General features: G+C 39.5%; 1 protein-coding gene across 2 annotated transcripts; it reads left to right on the forward strand.

Moving 5' to 3' along the window:
* Positions 1-6,182: 6,182 nt before the first annotated feature.
* LOC617219 (lysozyme C, tracheal isozyme) lies at positions 6,183-12,035 on the forward strand. 2 transcript variants are annotated; one of them, XM_024992479.2, is made up of 5 exons: positions 6,232-6,436; positions 7,617-7,781; positions 9,728-9,803; positions 10,543-10,622; positions 11,171-11,258. In XM_024992479.2, the coding sequence occupies exons 1-4, from the start codon at positions 6,244-6,246 to the stop codon at positions 10,574-10,576; spliced, it is 468 nt and encodes a 155-aa protein (XP_024848247.1). In that variant the 5' UTR covers positions 6,232-6,243; the 3' UTR covers positions 10,577-10,622; positions 11,171-11,258. The 2 variants fall into 2 exon arrangements, with proteins under 2 accessions (XP_002687436.2, XP_024848247.1); XM_002687390.5 differs by lacking the exon at positions 10,543-10,622 and having other exon boundaries at positions 6,183-6,436; positions 11,171-12,035.
* Positions 12,036-20,960: the final 8,925 nt, after the last annotated feature.

The raw sequence follows: 20,960 nt of genomic DNA on the forward strand, positions 1-20,960 counted from the left end.
GAGAAGATTTCAGAGTTCAACAGCCACCAAGTGAGTAGCAAGTAACTTTGAAAACTATCACTAAGATCAGAGGGTCTGTCTTCTGCTTGGTCATTCTCACCTTGCAGAATTAAAGAGAAAGATCTGCCAAAAACAAAGCAAAATGACACCAAAACCTGAAAAACCCTCCAAAACCCCCAAACCAATAAAAATTAAAAACCAAAAAACTCTGCAGATAGAATTAATACATTTGCCCTAACAGTTATTTATCCTGCCCACTCCTTTCCAGAACCATATCCACCACCTCCTGTCCCTGTTTCTCCCCCATCCTTATACAAAGCTATTTTCTTAACAAAGCACCTCATTAAGCAAGTAGTGATTCACACAAGGCAAATGTATACTTTCAAGAATTTGCATACTTAGTTTCCTGCGTTTCTTTGGAGAGGCTCATTCTTGATGAGGAAGTAAAACTCCAGGTTTGCAAGCATTTGGTGGCTCCTGGGAAATGTGACTTCTCCCTGAAGCTATTTTTCTGGTGGAGCCAGGGAATTACCCTAGCAACAATGAGCACAATGATCACAAGGTTTGATTATCTGCCCTGTCAGCTTCTTGCATGCAAGAGAACCTATAAACGAAAACACAGGTAGGCCTCTCCTTCTATGTACCTTAGTATGACCCCTTAAATGGAATGCTAAGTGAACAGCAACAACAAAAGGATGATACAGCACTCTGACATCAAGCCTGTCCTTCCATTTCCCACAGATCCCTGCTCTACTAACTGGCCTGCTTTCAGATCAATTCCTGTTAGAGGCGCTCTGATGGGCCTTTAATGGGTATTTTACTGAATGTTGGGTAGAGCTTACAGGAAAAGCAGGTGGGCAGGCAGGGGGCTCTTTTACTCGCTCCCAGAGGGGCTGTGGGCAAACTGCTGGACTTCAGTGAATTTCTGTTTCCTCATCTGTAAAATGCCAATATTGACAATACCTTTTTCAAGGGGAGTTAAGTGAGTTAATACATATTAAGCTTTTTAGAATAATGCCTGGGACATGGCAAGCACTGTCTGAATTTGCTGTTAACAGTACAGAAGGTCCCCACCTTCATGATGGCTTACGGCTTTTCAACTTTATAACGGTGTGAAAGTGGTATGCACTCAGTAGAAAATATAAAATGTGATCTTTTCCCAGGCTAGTGATATTTTTTGTTTATAAGGGTAAACAACCAATATACTTACAACCATTCTGTACCCAGACAACCATTCTGTCTTCCACTTTCAGAAGTGTATTCAATATATTACATGAGATATTCAACACTTTATTTTAAAATAGGCTTTGCATCAGATGATTTTGCTTGACTGTAGGCTAATATATCTGTCCCGGAAAAGTTTAAGGTATGCTGGGCAGCACTATGATGTTTGGTAGGTTAGGTGTATAGTATACATTTTTTGACTTACTATATGTCTAACTTACGATACGATTATCAGAATGTAACCTCACCATAAATCAAGGAAGACCTGTAAATAGATTCCCCCTTTTTTCAATAACCCAAAACTCCTGATTAAGATCACCTGACAGAGTCCCAGAACACTGAAACTTCTTGAGAACTAATTTTGCATCATAAGAATATTCATTTAAACAATTATCAACTGGTAGCAAACTGCTAGGGCAGGAAGCTAACACCTTTTAAGGGATTTAAAATTCCAAAGCATTTCCACTACACCTGAGATGAACTTACAAAAGAATAGTTTTATAAGAGTAGTTATATTCTGTTTGTGTTATCCCTAAATTCAGATGTTGACATCCTAAAGCCCCAAAGATGATATATTAGGAGGTGGGGCCTTTGAAGGGTTCTCAGGTGATGAGATTATGAATGGGATTAGTGTGCTCATGAGACAGACCCCACAGAGACCCTTCCGCCTTGTGAAGAACAGCAAGAAAGCCCTGGTGATGAACCAGGAAGAGGACTTGCAGAAGAACCCAGTGGACTGGCGCCTTGATCTTGGACTTCCCAGCCCCCAGAGCTGTGAGAAATAAACTTCTATGGTTTATAAGTTTAAAATAAAAGTAGAAGAGTTATTTCTTATAACTATTATAAAAGAATGCTGCTGCTGCTAAGTTGCTTCAGTTGTATTGACTCTGTGTGACCCCATAGATGGCAGTCCATCAGGCTCCTCCGTCCCTGGGATTCTCCAGGCAAGAACACTGGATTGGGTTGCCATTTCCTTCTCCAATGCATGAAAGTGAAAAGTGAAAGTGAAGACACTCAGTCGTATCGGACTCCCAGCGAGCCCACGGACTGCAGCCCACCAGGCTCCTCCGTCCATGGAATTTTCCAGGCAAGAGTACTGGAATGGGGTGCCATTGCCTTCTCTGATTATAAAAGAGTAGCTGGATCTAAATGGTGTTTCTTGCAAGATGGAACAAGTTAAGTATACCCATTCAGATGGCTGAAGCATTTTACCAATATTTGTGGAAAAAATTTTTACTTGTCTTTAATAGATAATCTTATGGAGGCTGTGGACAAAATCTGAAAAAACGGAGCTTACAGAAATATCAAATAGCAATTTGTTTTTTAAAAAAAATCTGTCTCTCATTTTTTTTTTTTTCCCAGTTCCATGTTTGCTTTAGCCAACATTTATCTTTTTGGATGCTTACATTTCAAAGACATGGTAAGGTCAATATTTCCAAGGGACTAAGAAAGAATTTCGAAAAAGGAACTCAGAGGCATATTTGCCTATTACCAGAAATCTAGGATTATTACCATAATGTTTTTCTTTTCTTTAATGGTTGGATAAGATAGTTCAGTAATTTTTTTTCTGTAGTACCTGCCCCAAATACAGGAAGATCTGGACCTGGTGGGGTCAGCTTACAGAGGAGTGGACAGTCTATCAAGCCTTTCAATGTGTTTTCTTGACCTTCGTCAAAACTATTTCCTCACTATCAATATTTCCATAAGTTTCACACCAACTTGAGTGCCATCTGCAGTTCTTGACATTTGCTTCTCTGATTTTCCCCTCCTAAATATGTTAAGGAAGTGTTTTGTGGATATACAGCCAAGGTATTCTGTATATACTTCTCTTTTTTCTTTTCGTCTTCATTTCTCTTTCTTTCCTTCTTTAATCTGATCTTCCTATAGGTACCAAGAGGACATTTGTTTATGGTTAAGTGAAGTCGCTCAGTCGTGGCCGACTCTTTGCGACCCCATGGACTGTAGCCCACCAGGCTCCTCCATACATGGAATATTCTAGGCAAGAGTACTGGAGTGGGTTTCCATTTCCTTCTCTAGAGGATCTTCCCGACCCGGGGATCGAACCCGGGTCTTCCACAATACGGGCAGATGCTTTACCATCTGAGCCGCCAGGGAATATAGCTCTCTTAAAAATGGAGAAGGAAATGGCAACCCACTCCAGTGTTCTTGCCTGGAGAATCCCAGGGACGGGGGAGCCTGGTGGGCTGCCATCGATGGGGTCGCACAGAATCAGACACGACTGAAGCGACTTAGCAGCAGAGGCAAAAATCCTTTTAGCAGGCTCCCCTAGTGATTCAGTCGTAAAGAATCCTCCTTCCAATGCAGAAGACATGGGTTTGATCCCTGATCCAGGAAGATCCCATATGCTCCAGAACAGCTAAGCCTGTGCACCACGACGACTGAGCCTATGTTCTGGAGCCTCGGACCTGCATTACTGAGCCCGTGATCCCAACTATTGAAGCCCATGTCCCTAGAGCCTGTGGTCCAAAACAACAGAAGCTCCCACAGTGAGAACGAGAAGCCCACACACTAGACAGTAGCACTTTCTCTGCACGACTAGAGAAAAGCTCGCGCAGCCATGAAGACCCAGGACAGCCAGAAATAAAATAAATTAATTTAAAAAAAAAATCCTTTTAGAGACCCCCTGGTGGTAAAGTAGTTAAGAACCTTGCCAATGCGGGGGACATGGGTTTGATCTCTGATCTGGGAAGATTCCACATGCCGTGGGGCAACTAAGCCCATGCGCCACCACTACTGAGCCCACGCTTTGCAACTATGGAACCTGGGAACCTGGATGGAGCCCATGCTCATAACAAGAGAAGCCCCTGCAACGAGTTCACCCACTACAACTAGAGATAGCCCCCGCTAGCAGCAACTAGAGAAAGCCTGCGTACAGCAAGGAAGACCCAGAGCAGCCATACATAAATAAGTGAATAAACAAATAAAATGTAAAAAATCTTTTAAGTGTACAAGTCCAAATCTTCAATGTATCTATTTCAGTTCTGACTCCAGCCAGCGGGTATTTTTACAGCTTAAAACCAATATTAGGGTTTACCCATGGACAGCAGTGGTGTTCTCTAAGAAATGTAGCCTTCTCAAGATGCAGAGCCTCTGCAGAGAAAGCCTAAGAAAGCAAAGACTTTCCTTGTCTCAGGTGACAAATAAACCTCTATCTCCCACAAAGTGAGATGTCTTAAATCACTGACCTCCTAACCTGGGTTGCCAGAAAAGTGATAATGCTGTGTGAATTTTCCCCTCAAAACCAGGCAACGAAGGTAGAGACCAAAAAGGCCCCTCATGAATTTGGACACTTTATTAAGACACACTTCCCTGAGAGCCAGCATGTTTGGACAGAGAATGCTGCCTCTCACTTCATGTCTTAGGCTTCTAGCTGGCTGCGGATGCAAGTGTGACAGAAACTGTACCCCGTAAGGGGCAGAAACCAGAGGGCACATTCTCACTGGTTATAAAGCCAAGCTCTCAATACATAAAACAAAACAAATGGAGAGTCTCATCTTATAGTTTTTCATCCTTATGACACAGGAAAACATGACTCTATCTGAGAGGCCAAGAATCAGTCACCATAGGTGTTGATTACCAAAATCAAATTCACAAGAGTCATGATTCAATATCCATTTTCACAAATGTTTTTCTCCTGCCGCTGTGAATTTGGAAAGGGACAAAGAGACATCTTTATCCTTCTCTCTTGACTATGCTCTATAGACAGAGATTTTCGAGACTGACATGGTAAGACCTCTTACCTTCTGCTGGTCTGTTGTCGGTTATCCCATATCTCAACCGCAGTCTCCAGGGAGAGTAGAGTGTCCCAGCCTTTTGCTGTCCCATCCTCATCACTAGACACTGTACAGGAGGAAACATGTGTTTCCTTTTACCCTTTTCAGCTTTTGGCTGGGGCTCTGTAACAAAAGACAGATTAACAAGAGAAAAGGAAACAAGTATATTAACATATACATCTCATGTATACTTGTAAGAAATGCAGGGATGACTAACTCAAGGAGGAAGCCAGAATTTGGACTTACAGATTATCTTAACCAAAGAACAATATATTTTTAAGTGAGCAAGAAGACAGAGGAACAGAGTACTAGGCTTCCAAGAGTGCAAATTGTGGGACAATAAATACATTAGAAAATAAAGGAAGATAATAGCTAGTCAGCAAAGGCTCTTTTGCAGAGTCCTCAGGTGCTGTCTTGGGGCTGATAAGTGTCTAGTGCTTTAAATGATTAATTTCTGCACACATTTATGTTTTACTTTCAGGAAAATAGAGGGAGGAAGAGGACTTTTCTTGAATCTGCTTCTTCTCAACTGCCTTCAGCTCAAAACAATCCTTGTGCCAAAGGGGAAGATTTTGGGGTGGCATAATTCTGCTATTCTTTTGTAGGTTTTACTATACTGTTTTCTTGCTTTACAATGACTCTTTATGTTCTAACATGAGAAAGTGAAGTAAGACATTGTCAGAAAGGACTTAGCAATGTTCACATGAGGCGTACTTATAACAGTAAAATATTGGTTTACAAAGTAACTACTGAGAAACAATCAAAAGAGTTAGTATAGGATTCTGTGATCAACATGGTGCTTTGCTATATACCTATCAGAACAACAGGCAGTGTGTCACATTCTTTGTGGAAAGTGTACATAAAATACTTTTAAGTGAAAACGATGAAGACAACATAATGAAAGCACAGAAGAAACTTAATGCAAATGAATATTAATCAAAGATGGGAGCACATTTTCCATTGTATAATATGTTCATTCAGGGTTTTTTCCTTTCTGGTTGCTCACATTCATTATCAAATAGGAGGAAGTTCCTCTTTGGACAATAGAGCTAATGCCAGTTCTTTCTGAGCAATGTCTTCAAGCAATATCATTTCATGATTTCTTGCAATTAACCCTTAGGACATCAAAACTTTTAGTGTAAGTGAAGCAATAAACATTCCCTGCTTTCCACGTGTCTCCGAGGGTGGAGCTCCCAAACTGGTCAGAAAAGAGGGAAGTGAAAAGATGTTAAATAGCAAGTCCAGCTCACCTGGTCAACTTGGACATTTGACTTCTGTCAACATGAAGGCTCTCCTTATTCTGGGGCTTCTGCTCCTTTCTGTTGCTGTCCAGGGCAAGACATTTAAGAGGTGTGAGCTTGCCAGAACTCTGAAGAATCTTGGATTGGCTGGCTACAAGGGAGTCAGCCTGGCAGACTGTAAGTTAACTATTCTTCATCCTTCCAAATAGTCAGCCAGCTGTGGAACAGATACTAACTGAGGAAGAAGAATAAGAAAGGGACTTTGAATGATTGCCTTTTTCTTTTTTTCCTTGAAGGGTTTGTACATTTACAATGGCTCAAACACATCAGCTCAGAATCAGATGTACCCAGGGAAGGATTGAGGCATGGGAGGGTCAAATTCTATACCATTCTAAGCATGCCAGGTCTTGCTGTACTCCTCTAGTGCCACTAAACTTGCCAGCTGGCACTTGTAGGGTGACTACAAGATATATTTCAGCCCTCAGCCATTTCCAGCTTGCAATTTGGGTTCTGCAAGCAAGAGTAAGGCAGTATTTTTGTCATTTTTAATCCCCCTACCATGATGCTGGGTTTTTAACAGCCAAATTATTTTAAAAATTATGTTGAACTCTTAGAACAGGGACTGTAGGAACCTGTTTCTCCTCAATCAATATCTACATAAGGATCCCTGAAATGTAGCATGAAATAACATTCTATTATTCTGACTCTAGTTCATTAATTATTTGTCATTTTCTTCCACAGAATTCAATATGTGCCCTAGGGAAAAGTTCCTTTGTATTTCAGTCCATACCTGTCCATGTCAACATTGTATTTTTCAGAGTGAATTCAGACATTTCTGCTCCATAACTATTTTTTCATACATGAGCAAATGGCTAGATGGATGGATGGATGACATAGTCTTTCCTATCCTACGATTCTGATTGTCTGGATTCTAATTTGATATCCAAATCCACCTTTAGGTATCATAAGAATTTTTCTTTCTCCTAGTAAATCCTTATTTTTCCTAGTACAAATATTTTTACATTAGCATATGCATCTGCTGCTTGTGACCAAACCCATTTAATCACTCTGTTGATTTTTCTATTCTAGGCTCAATCTTACCTGGGGGATGGGAGCAATGGAAGACACAGCTATTTCAATATTTTTTACAACGTGTTATCTTGTTTCATTAGTATTAGCAAATGATTTGCTAACAAAAGAATTCTCCTAAGGGCCCCTAACACCAAATGTTAAAGTATTTACAAGTAAAATATATCTTTATGCTTCTAAAATAAGTCATTAGTAAAATAGAATTGTGCTATGAAATATAAGTCATATGATGTTGCTGTTTATTACTAAAAATACATTTTTTTTTCAGGGATGTGTTTGGCCAAAGGAGAAAGCAGTTATAACACACAAGCTAAAAACTTTAATCGTGGAAGCCAAAGCACTGATTATGGGATATTTCAGATCAACAGCAAATGGTGGTGTAATGATGGCAAAACCCCAAACGCAGTTAACGGCTGTGGTGTATCCTGCAGTGGTAAGACAAGATACTGTTGAGGGATGGCACACATCCAATTTGGTGGTACCTATAAGAAGAGAGATTTAATACAAATGAAAAGGTCTTGAAGAGTTCATGAGGGACCCAGAAACACTCCATCTTAACTTCTAGAAACTGCTTTATCATCTACCTCATAATTCCTTAAGAAATTAAAAAGCTGGTATCATAGAAGGTTGGTGTTTGCTAACATACAAGAGTTGGAATGATCTATCACTGTATTATAACTGGACATGTGTATGTTTTGTAAAGAACAATGCCATTCCTACAGATTTACCTGGTTTGGAGAGGTTTAGGGATAATGTGGTTGTGTGGTCTTTTTTAAAATTTTGTCATATTTATTTCTATTATGTACATATTATACAGTAGGGGTTTTTGGCTGAGTGATTTTAAAGTGAATTAGAAACATTTCACATTTCATTCCTAAATTCTTTAGTTTGCATATCTAAAACATACACTTCCTATTTAATCGCTGTTATTCTAACAAGTTAATATATGGATTTGTTTTTAACTGGGGTGAAACAAATATTCTATTGAGTTTCTTTTAAAACTGAGATAACATATGCAATATTTAGGGCTTCCCAAGGCGATGGCACCCCACTCCAGTACTCTTGCCTGGAAAATCCCGTGGACGGAGGAGCCTGGTAGGCTGCAGTCCATGGGGTCACTAAGAGTCGGATACGACTGAGCGACTTCATTTTCACTTTTCACTTTCATGCATTGGAGAAGGAAATGGTAACCCACTTCAGTGTTCTTGCCTGGAGAATCCCAGGGATGAGGGAGCCTGGTGGGCTGCCATCTCTGGGGTCGCACAGAGTCGGACACAACTGAAGCGATTTAGCAGCAGATTTAGCAGCAGGTGGGGCTAGTAGTAAAGGACCCTCCTGACAATGCAGGAGACATGAGATACAGGTTCAATCCCCGAGTTGGGAAGATCCTCTGCAGGAGGGTATGGCAACCCACTCCAATACTCTTACCTAGAAAATCAACATGAACAGAGGAGCCAGAGGGGCTACAGTCCATGGGGTCACAGAGAGTCACACATGCACGTGTGCCACGCAATATTTATTGCATAAAATATTGGAGAAGGATTGCCAATTTGATATTGTTTAATTTTTAACATTAAAACTCCTAATAAAGAAGATTCATTTCTGGACATATCTTTTATATACAGTTAGTTTAGTTTAAAAAATTATTTGTATTATACAATAATCTGTGGTCATTGAATAAAAGTTCTACCACGCAGAGACTTATGACCACGGTAACTTGTGGTCTCCACATCTTCTTTCAGAATACACATCACTCACGTACATGAATGTAAAGCTATATAATCCACATTTGTACCCACATACAAACATGTAAGCAATATGCTTCAACAAAAATGAAATTGTACTATATTTACTACTTTACAATTTGCTCGTTATTGCACAATATCATTTTTTTCAACAAATATCAATGTTATTACTTTTTCTGGATGAATAGAATTTCACTAAATATTCTAACATTTATTAATCCAACTCTTGTATTGATACGTACATCTTGGGTACATCACTTATTACTTTTCTTGTTTTGGAATGAATTTTCACTAGTAGAACTGCTGAGCAAAAAACTGCTAGACTGGTTTCTGCTTGTTTGTTTTTGTTTTCTTTTCAAAGTGTCCAGTGAAAAGAGAACCTTCTGTCATGTTAGTTAATAGTTTCAGAGCTTCCAAATGACATTGGAAAACGAAAAACAGAATGCTTTATTTCATGCCAAAGGGGATAGAATGGAGAGAGAGGGTTTTCTCCCAATATTCACAGATACAGGGACTCTTAAAAAAATAATTGTATTTGTTCTTTCCTCAGCCTAAGAGAATAAAGCTGGCTGAACCTAAAATTTACATGAATTTCTGTGAACATTGTCCTCATTTCCCACCACCTCTTTTTCAGCTTTGCTGAAAGATGACATCACTCAAGCTGTAGCATGTGCAAAGAAGATTGTCAGTCAGCAAGGCCTTACAGCATGGTATGTTATATCTTTGTTTTTGTTTTCCATACAGTGTTGTTAAGATGTAATTGACCCACAGTACTTCATAAATTTAAGGTGTACAGCATAATGATTTAGTACATCATGAAATGATTATCACAGTAAGTTTAGTGAACATCCATGATCTCAATGGATACAAATTTAAAGAAACACAATGCAATACTGTTAAGCAATTATCCTTCATTGAAAAATACATTAAAAATTGAAAGAAACAGAAGAAAAAAATTTGTGATGAAAAATCTTGTGATTTACTCTCTAATCTATTTTCATACGTAAGACACAGCAGTGTTAATTCTATTCATCATGTTGTACATCACATCTCCAGTGTTTACTTATCTTATAATTGGAGGTTTCTGGTACTTTCCAAAATGGCAACCCACTCCAGTGTTCTTGCCCAGAGAATCCCAGGGACAGGGGAGGCTGGTGGGCTGCCGTCTATGGGGTTGCACAGAGTTGGACACGACTGGAGTGACTTAGCAGCAGCAGCAGCAGCAGTACTTTCCAATGCTTTCATCCAATTCCCCACCCCTCACTCCACCCGCAATACCCACAATTGGTAACCACAAATCTGACTTCTTTTTCTGAGTTTGTTTGTGTTTCAAGTATAATGGACCTTCAACACTATGTAAGTTCCCTTCACAGAGCAAGGTATGGGTTAAGCATTAAAGGACAGATCTGGGGTCTTCCCTATGGTTAAGATTCTATGCTTTCAATGCAGGAGGAGGGGGTCTGGTACCTGGTTGGGGAACTGAGATACCACAGGCCATGTGGTGTGGCCAAAGAAAGGTGTGTGTGAAGGTAGGGAGTGGTTTTATCTTACTATTATGAAAAAAGTGTGGGAAGATTCTCTAAGACCAAGGGAATTGAAAGTTGAAAATCTAAATATTAAGATTTATGCTAAACAGTGTATTACATAGAAACAATCTACTTTAACCTCAATTTATTCTAAAAACTTCTGGAGTTTTTAAGTTTTTCCACACTCTACCAATTCCTCGTCATATCTTGAAATTATTTTTGAAAGTAATATACATATGCTTATATTTGAATATGTAATATACGTATTCAAAAAATTATTTTTGAAAGGTATACGCTTTGCAGTTGTGTTGTGGACTACACAAGACTCAACATTTGTGTTCAGCATTCTGTGCTCTAGTGAAGCCTTGGGGAGATGTGAAGGCCTTGCTATACGTGTCTCCAGTTGATAAATAAGCAATACTTGGATCTGTCTGTAGCTTGTATTTCATGGACTGATTAACTATTTTGTTCTCCCAAAGGATTTGAAGTATGTATAACACAATGAAGATATGTTTTAATCTTATTATCATTTGTTTTACCTTTTTCTACAGGGTGGCATGGAAAAACAATTGTCGAAACCGAGATCTCACGAGTTATGTTCAGGGTTGCGGAGTATAACTGTGGAGTTTTCGTCTTCAGCTCATTTTGTCGTTTTTTCATATTAAGGAAACAATAGTTGAGTAAAAGGTTATACTACCACTCTTTCAAACAAATAATGTTTTTACCGAAGCAGGAGCATATGGTCTTTCTTCTAAGAGGCTGACGTTTACCTCACATGTTTATTGTTTGATATTGGGCCTACAAAATTTTTCAGCTTGCTAACAGAACTAATGCTGGTGAATAATTGTCTAAAATCTTCATTATCAAATATAGCTCTGGTACATTTAGTTCCTCAAAGAAATAACCCAGACGTTATCTTGAATAACATAAGTACTCCCCAATATTCAACAAAATATAACAAAAGAATATCTCTAAGCAAATTGATCTTAGGCAAAGCCCCACTTGAGTAGGCATGTGAGCTCTCATCTGTTCAGTCAAAAAGAGCAGAACGTCAAATGGCTAAAAATGAAAACAGCCTGATCAAGAATTTTGTTTTCATAAGTGTGACCTTTGGTTTAAATGTTTTAGTAGAAATGTTGCATTTACGCAGCTTTAAAAATAAACTCACAGTTTATACATCAACCTATTTTAGCCTTTCTCAAGAACTCATTTATGCATCCTGCTGATCCTGAAGGAATATAAAGAAGGATTAGATGAGCTGTTGATTTTCCTCAGTTTTATTAGCTTAAATTCATGCATTATGACTAAATTCAGAGGCAGATGAGTTTGCAAGCATTGAATTAATTGCTATTAAATAGATGTGAAACTATGTATGTTGTAAAAGAAAAACGTTTTCATTAAAAGCTTTGCAATTCATACTTTGTCTTCCTTTGTTTAGAGCCATTTAATGTCTCTGAAGAAATATGTATGTATTGGGAAATAATGATCTGACACTTAGTATTTCCTACATTCTCACCTGTACTGAAACAGATGGATATTGCTAGAGAAATCCATAAGCCTGCTGATATCTCACTTAATGTTTTAAATGTTTAATCTTTTTCGACTGTGCCATACAGCTTCAGGGACCTTAGTTCCCCAAGAGGGCTTGACTTCTTACTCTAAACAGTGAAAGCACGGAGTCCTAACCATGGAACCCCCAAGGATTTCCCCTCACTTAAAATTCATCAATACAAATCTCAAATGGGCCCTCAAGTCTACTTGGTCATTATAGTCACTTCTCTGAAATCCTTCTGTGTTGGTGTCCTCACTCTCCACAATGACTGTCACTATTTACTTCCCTCTTTTCAAAGTCCCAGCACACACACCAACCCCTGGCCTTCTATACTCTGCTCTCAGCAGATGACCTTACAGTCCGCCTTACAGTCTTAAGTCATCTGTCAGATGATATTACACTGACAGAACAGAAGCAACCTCATACAAAATCCTCCCTTCCTGGCCAGCATAGCAGAGCTAACATCTTTCCCTGGGCCCACCCTCCCTTCTTTCCTCTTTATCACTGGGATGAAGGGCTTCTGCTCCTCAAATGGCAGTCTCCAAATGCAGTCTTCATCACAGCCCTCTCACTACTCCAGTTTAGGCTGAGGGTTTCCTGAATCCCGATTTCTCCCTCTGCTGGATCATCCCCAGCACTGCATGAGCTGCCCTGGGAACGTTTCACCTTACAAAGAACTCTCCGTAGGCTCTACACAATCATCTAACTGCTGTGGCCAGTGCAGCAGAAAGGGATCAAAAGTGGTCAACACACAGTTTGGGAAAAAATAAACCAGAGTCAAAATTAAAGTTTTAAAGATGGGACCAGAGAACTCAAGACCTCTTAGATCAAGAGCCCTGTTCTTCGGAGCCACATCACTTATTTAGTGTCTTGGCAACAGAAAGCATCTGTTGTGCAACGATGAAGTCAGCCTCCTGTGTCCCCGGTCATGTCTCCCATTTTATTGATTACTTTAAACTATCTTTGTTATTTTCTTTTACAAGGGGTTTCGTCTAGCTGGAGGGCATAGACCTGCATATGGAAAACATCTTGGGAAAACATCTTGGTGTGGGCACAAGCAGCGATCTGAACCTGCGCGGACCTGGCGTTCCAAGGTCCACACTATGTTTTTCCTCAGCTTACCAGGGCATGATGGCCCCAACTAATCAACCTGATGTACTTTTGTTTGGGTTATGCTGTATTGCTATATTTTGCTTTTATTTTTTTCCCATGGTAATGTTCTCATGGCTTAGCCAGAGCAATAGGTGGCTGACTAGTAACCCCTGCAACCAACTGCAACATTTTCGACTCCCTTTTATAACAACCCTTCTGGGTTGAGATATCTATATTCACCCACTCCTCATCCTCACCTCCCTTTCTCTTTTCATCTCTTCTGAATTTGTCTGCTGTCCTCACTCAGCTGAAAACGGCTCCAACAGGACTCCTCCCAGGATGCCTTGGGGCCAGTTCTAGTGATCACCTGATTTCTGTTCATGCCATTTGATCTCTCAGCAGCATTTGACAGAGTGAACCACTTGCTACTTCTGAAAATTTTTTCTTCCTCAGCTTCTCTTGCTTTATATTCTGCCTCATTGATGGTTTCTTTTCAGCCCTTCTTGGCTGGCTGTTTCTCTGTGATTGATTTTTAAATGTTGGAGCGTCCCAGGGCTGAAGCCTATAATCATATGATAGACATGTTTTATCTATTCATATATATGTGTCTTTCAAAATAGAGTGTTTCCTACTTTTTGAAGTGCTTCCCTGATAGCTCAGTTGGTAAAGAATCCTCCTGCAAGGCAGGAGACCCCAGTTGGATTCCTGGGTTGGGAAGAACTACTGGAGAAGGGATAGGCTACCCACTCCCATATTCTTAGGCTTCCCTTGTGGCTCAGCTGGTAAAGAATCTGCCTGCAACGTGGGAGACCTAGGTTCGATCCCCGGGTTGGGAAGATGCCCTGCAGAAGGGAAAGGCTACCCACTCCAGTATTTTGGCCTGGAGAATTCCATGAACTGTATAGTCCATGGGGTCACAAAGAGATGGAAATGACTGAGCAACTTTCACTTTTCTTTTTGAAGACTGAAATAATCTCAGTTTCCCACAAAATTTTCAAGTACAGTACAGACTTCTATGTTTTCTGAATGGTTTGCGAATATGCTGCCAACATGGTGGCCAGTGGCTCTGAATTCTTCAGTGTGTAACTCCTCAAAACATCATCCAAACCAGGATGTGAACACAGACAAATTCGGACCACCTAATCATTTGATCCTATGCAATTTCATCAAGTGTCCCATAAATCCTTCTTAATGAAAAGGTCTAATTCAGAATCGAGTGCTATAATTTGGCTGTCATGTTTTTCAGTTTCCTTCAATCTAGTTCACTTCACCTTTTCCTTGACTTTCATGACTTTAACCTTTGAAGACCTCAACCAGTCATTGTGTAAAATGGCCTAAGGTTTTTCTGATATTCTCTGGAGTAGGTTAGGTTATGCATGTTTGGCAGGGATACAACAGATGTGATCCTGTGTTCTTCCCAATGCATCCTTTCAAGTGACATGCAGTCCTGAAATGTTCTACTACTGATGACGTTCCCATTGATCATTTGATTAAGGTGATGTCTGCAAATCATCTCCACTGTGAAGTATTTGGGAGAGGGGGAGGTACTTTGGGGAATTTTGTTCCACAACAAAGTTTCAATTTTTATATTCACTTATTATATCAGCATGGGCTTCCCCAGTGACTCGGTGATAAAGACTTTGGCTTCCAATGCAGGAGACGCAAGAGACATGCATTTGATCCCTGAGTCAGGAAGATCCCCTGGAGAAGGAACTGGCTATACACTCCAGTATTCTTGCCTGGATAATTCCAAGGACAGAGGAGCCTGGTGGGCTGCAGTCACTGGAGTTGCAAAGAGCAGGCGTACACACCTTATATCAGTATGGACCCCTGGTTTCCTACTTTAGTCCAATTTCAATGAATCATAATTCATTGCTATCACTTATTTTGATGTTCCTATTGTCCCTGATTTGGCCATGAGAGTCTCTGCCAGCTAACTCTGTCATTTTGACTTGTCCCCATCATTCTCTGGGCACCTGTTTGTTTTCTCTCACAGGATGTTCTTGTTCTTTTCCTCCTTCAGCCTGGAATCAGGTATTTTGCCCAAAAGCCCTTATTCCTCACAGAGGACAATGATATTTAAAAAGCTAAGCACTGGGCATTAAAGTATCACTGTTCCCAGGTTCCATCTATGAAAAGAGCTGGATAATGTATGTATTTACATAATTTTATCTATTTAAACTGAATTCATATAATACCTCTTATTCCAATCTCACACTAACAGGTTAATTTTAGTTATTAAGTAAATTGCCCTTTCTATGTTGGTAAATCCATAAGATGACAGTGAGAAACCAAGCTCCCACTGTCTGTAATATCCTTAAACGTATCTGAGCATATGCAAAGATTTGATCAGTTTGCCTATATGTAATCAATCTTTCAACACTGCCATACTGTGGAATAGATGCTTTTCACTCAGTCATTGATCCCCCTCACTGGGTCACCTCTTCTTCCACATCTCTTCACCTTCTCTATTGTATTACATGTCTAACACATCATGTTTGGTCACTGGCCTTATAGGAAGGTGGGCAGAAACTTTTTACTCCTGTTTACACACTCCAAACACCTATAAGAGTGCCTGTAACATGATACATGACCAATAAATATCAGTTGATTGAATCAATCTCTCCAATTATTTAGCATATTCCCCCAAGCTGGGCATTTTGAGAGCTTTCTTACTTTCTCATCCCACATGATTCCAGTACAGCAGCTTCTGAGGTTCCAAGGGTCAGGTCTCAAGTCTATGTGACCAGCCTTGGGAGGACAGATTAGTAAAAGCTGGCGCAAGAGGGAAAGCAATATCTGTTAAGGATTTTGCTTAGCCCTTTTTTTTTAATTGACTTTTAATTCCTTTACAATGCTGTGTTAGTTTTTGCTGTGTAACAAAAGTCCAGGGCCAGATGGCTTCTTGGGCAAGTTCTAACAAACATTCAGAGAAGAATTAGCACTCATCCTTCTCAAACTTTTGCAAAAAATTGCAGAGTAAGGAACACTCCCAAGCACATACTATGAGGCCACCATTATTCTGATACCAGAACCAGACAAAGATATCACCAAAATATGAAACACCAAGAAATTTTAAATTAAATCACAATTAAAAGACCAATATCACTGATGAGCATGGACACAAAAATCTTCAACAAAATAACTAGCAAACAGAATCCAACAACACATTAAAAGAATCATACCAGGACTGTGGGATCCCAGGGATACAAGGACTCTTCAATGTACACAAATCAATCAATGTGACACATCATACTAACAAATTAAAGAATAAAAACCATAAGATCATCTCAATAGGTACAGGAAAAGCAGCTGACAAAATTCAACACACATTTATGATAAAAACTCTCTAGAAAGTAGGCAGAGAGGGAACCTGCCTTAACATAATAAAGGACATAAACAACAAACCCACAGCAAACATCATTCTCGATGGTGAAAAACTGAAAGCATATGCTCTAAGATGAGGAACAAGACAAGGATGTCTACTCTGGCCATTATTCAACATAGTTTTGGTAGTCCTAGGCACAGCAATCAGAGAAGAAAAGGAAGTAGAAGGAATCCAAATTGGAAAAGAAGTAGTAAAACTGTCACTGTTGGCAGATGACATGATATTATATGAAGAAAAGTCTAAAGCTGTCACCAGAAAACTACCATAGCTAATCACTGAATTTGGCAAAGCTGCAGGATACACAGTGAATGCACAGAAATTTCTTGCATTCCTGTACACTAACAATGAAAAAGCAGAAAATCAAGTTAAGGAAATAATCCCATTTACCATTGCAACAAAAACACACATGAAAAGATACTCATCACTAATTATTAGAAAAACGTAGATCAAAACTACAATAAGGTATCACCTCACATGATCAGAATAGCCAACATCAAAAAAAATCTACAATAAATGCTGGAGAGGGTGTGGAGAAAAGGGAAAACCCTTTTGCACTCATGGTGAGAATGTGGACTGATACAGCCATTATGGAGAACAATATGGAAGTTCCTTAAAAAACTAAAAATAGAACTACCATATGATCCAGCAATCCATTCCTGGGCACATGCCTTGAGAAAACTGTAATTCTAAGAGACACGTGCACCCCAGTGTTCACTGCAGCACTGTCTACAATAGCCAGGGCATGGAAGCAACCTAAGTGTCCACTGACTGATGAATGGATAAAGAAGATGTGGTACATACATACAATGAAATGTTACTCAGCCATAAAAAGGAACAAAAATAAGTCATTTGTAGATAAGTGGATGGGTCCAGAGTGTGACATACGGAGTAAAGTCAGAAAGAGAAAAACAAATGTACGTGTATGTGGACTCCAGGAAAGTGGCAGATAAATCTGTTTGCAGGACAGGAATGGAGACAGAGACATAGGGAAAGCACTTATGGACATGGCGGTGGGATGTCAGTGAGATGAACTGGGAGATCAGGATTGGCGTATGTGCACTGCCATGTGTAAACCAGATACCTAGTGGCCACCTATTGTACAATGCGGGGAACTCAGCTTGGTCCTCTGTGGTGTCCTAGATGGATGGGATGAGGTGTGAGGAAGGGCCATGAGGGGATAAATGTATACATAGAACTAGTTCACTTTAAAGTACAACAGATATTAACACAACATTCTAAAGCAACTACATTCCAAGAAAAAATTTTTAATTAAAAAAATAGATTTAAATTTTAAAAAGCCCCTTTTATTATGGAAAATATATAGCATATACAAAAGTAGAGACAATAATTCCCATGTCCCCTTGCCTAGCTTCAAAAATTGAACATATGGTCTATCTTGCTTTATCTATGAGCCCTATTCCCTCTGCCATCTCCCATTCCCCAGGTCAGTTCAGTTCAATTCCGTTCAGTCGCACAGTCTTCTCCGACTCTGTGACACCAGGAACTGCAGCACGCCAGTCCTCCCTGTCCATCACCACATCCCAGAGTTTACTCATACTCACATCCATCGAGTCAGTGATGCCATCCAGCCATCTCATCCTCTGTCATCCCCTTCTCCTGCTGCCCCCAATCCTTCCCAGCATTAGAGTCTTTTCCAATGAATCAACTCTTCGCATGAGGTGGCCAAAGTACTGGAGTTTCAGTTTTAGCATCATTCCTTCCAAAGAACACCCAGGACTGATTTCCTTTAGAATGGACTGGTTGGCTTTCCTTGCAGTCCAAGGGACTCTCAAGAGTCTTCTCCAACACCACAGTTCAAAAGCATCAATTCTTCGGCACTCAGCTTTCTTCACAGTCCAACTCTCACATCCATACACGACCACTGGAAAAACCATAGCCTTGACTAGACGAACCTTTATTGGCAAAGTAATGTCTCTGCTTTTCAATATGCTATCTAGGTTGGTCATAACTTTCCTTCCAAGGAGTAAGCGTCTTTTAATTTCATGGCTGCACTCACCATCTGCAGTGATTTTGGAGCCCAGAAAAATAAAGTCTGACACTGTTTCCACTGTTTCCCCATCTATTTCCCATGGAGTGATGGGACCAGATGCCATGATCTTAGTTTTCTGAATGTTGAGCTTTAAGCCAACTTTTTCACTCTCCTCTTTCACTTTCATCAGGAGGGTTTTTAGTTCCTCTTCACTTTCTGCCATAAGGCTGGTGTCATTTGCATATCTGAGGTTATTGATATTTCTTCTGGCAATCTTGATTCTAGCTTGTGCCTCATCCAGCCTGGCATTTCACATGATGTACTCTGCACAGATATTAAATTAGCAGGCTTACCATATACAGTCTAGATGTGGCTGTACCAATCAACATTGTACAAAGGTTTCCTTTTGTCCACATTCTTGCCAACCTTGTTATTTCTCATGTTTTTGATAATAGACTTTCTAACCGATATGAAGTGATGTTGCATTGTGTTTTTGATTCACGTTTCCTTGACAATTAGTGATATTGAGCATGTTAGTGTATCTGTTGGCCATCTGCATGTCTTCTTTAGAAAAATATCTATTTAACTCTTCTGCTCAATTTTAATTGACTTTTATTTTATTTATTTATTTTTTTGGCCACCGAGTTGCATGCGTTTATGTATTTTTGATAAAAACAAAAATATACTTTTGGCTTATCAGATACATAATTTGCAAATATTTCTTCCCATTCAGTAAGCTGCCTTTCCATTTTGTTGATGGTTTCCTTTGCTCTGTAGAGACTTTTTAGTTATTGGTTAGTGGACTTTTTTAATGATGTGCAGGAGCTGTTTAAGTATCAAAGAAAAAAGTCATGTGGAGTATGAACACACTATTTCTCCAGGTATGTCTGTCTATAGACTTTGTTGACAATGCTTTTTTAGTATGTGGAAATTTTTATCTTCCTATTCCCCCTCAACTCCCCCCACCCCATATCAATTAAAAACATATGCAGAGTAAAGACACATTGTTAGATGCTGGGTGGGATATGGCAGATATAGCAGAGTTAGCAGATAGATAAGAAGGAAAAATGTATTACAGTGTCATGAGGTAATCAGGGAGCTAAGAGAGCAGATAGGATATATACAAAAGGGCAAATGGTGTGTGTGTACATCAAGGAAGGCTTCTTGGCAGTAGGAAAATCTGAACTGAGTTTTAAAGAATAAGAAAAAAATTGGATGAAGTGGACATAGCAGATCTTGTAAATAGTACAGAAAGATTTGGGAAACAACAAGGACTGCCTGAGTGTAACAGGTAGGTTTAAATCTAGTCAGAAAGACCCAATTTTAATTCATTTGTCAGAGGATTGCAGTTTCTACATATATGGATTTTTGTTGTTTGATTTAGTCACTACACTTTATTTTTGACAAATCAGAAGATTCTAAAGGGTCCCATATATTGGAAGAACTGGGTTAAATAGCAATGAGATCCTAGGGGAAAACATTTAAAAACTTCTTTTAGCCTATTTTAGTTTTCTGCTTCTGTAAATTAAATGCTTATACATACATTATATATGTATATATGTGTGTATGTTTATAGATATGTATAAAATGTTTCAAATTTCCAAATGAAGCCTCAATTTATAGTAAATCAATTCAAAAAAGAATTGTTATTTTTGCAAAGTCAATGTAACTTACAATGTAACTGGACTGTAAGGCTTTTTCAAAAGAGATACAACTCTGTATGTTGGTTAAGAGTCTAGACTCTGTATGGGATTAAATTCTTTCTTTGCTGAGTAACTGGAGGCAAGATATCAAATCTCTCTATGCAAAATGAGGCTAACAGTATGTTCCTCCAAGAGTTGTTAGGATATTCAATAAGTTAAGAAATGTAAAAGCACTTATTTAGTACAGGTAATTGCAGCCATGAAATTAAAAGACGCTTGCTCCTTGGAAGAAAAGTTATGACCAACTTAGATAGCATATTAAAAAGCAGAAATATTACATTGCCAACAAAAGTCCATCTAGTCCAGGCTATGGTTTTTCCTTTGGTCATGTATGGATGTGAGAGTTGGACTGTGGAGAAAGCTGAGTGCCGAAGAATTGATGCTTTTGAACTGTGGTGTTGGAGAAGACTCTTGAGAGTCCCTTGGGCTGCAAGGAGATTCAACCAGTCCATCCTAAAGGAGACCAGTCCTGGGTGTTCACTGGAAGGACTGATGCCGAGGCTGAAACTCCAATACTTTGTCCACCTCATGCGAAGAGTTGACTCATTGGAAAAGACTCTAATGCTGGGAGAGATTGGGGGCAGCAGGAGAAGGGGACAACAGAGGATGAGATGGC

Source organism: Bos taurus, chromosome 5, assembly GCF_002263795.3.
Source record: "Bos taurus isolate L1 Dominette 01449 registration number 42190680 breed Hereford chromosome 5, ARS-UCD2.0, whole genome shotgun sequence".
Classification (NCBI taxonomy): domain Eukaryota; kingdom Metazoa; phylum Chordata; class Mammalia; order Artiodactyla; family Bovidae; genus Bos; species Bos taurus.

Coding starts and splice junctions, on each gene's coding strand:
- LOC617219 (XM_002687390.5), top strand. CDS start 6,244: ATGTTAAATAGCAAGTCCAGCTCACCTGGTCAACTTGGACATTTGACT. Junction 6,437..7,616: donor GGGAGTCAGCCTGGCAGACT/GTAAGTTAACTA, acceptor TTTTTTTTTCAG/GGATGTGTTTGGCCAAAGGA. Junction 7,782..9,727: donor CTGTGGTGTATCCTGCAGTG/GTAAGACAAGAT, acceptor CCTCTTTTTCAG/CTTTGCTGAAAGATGACATC.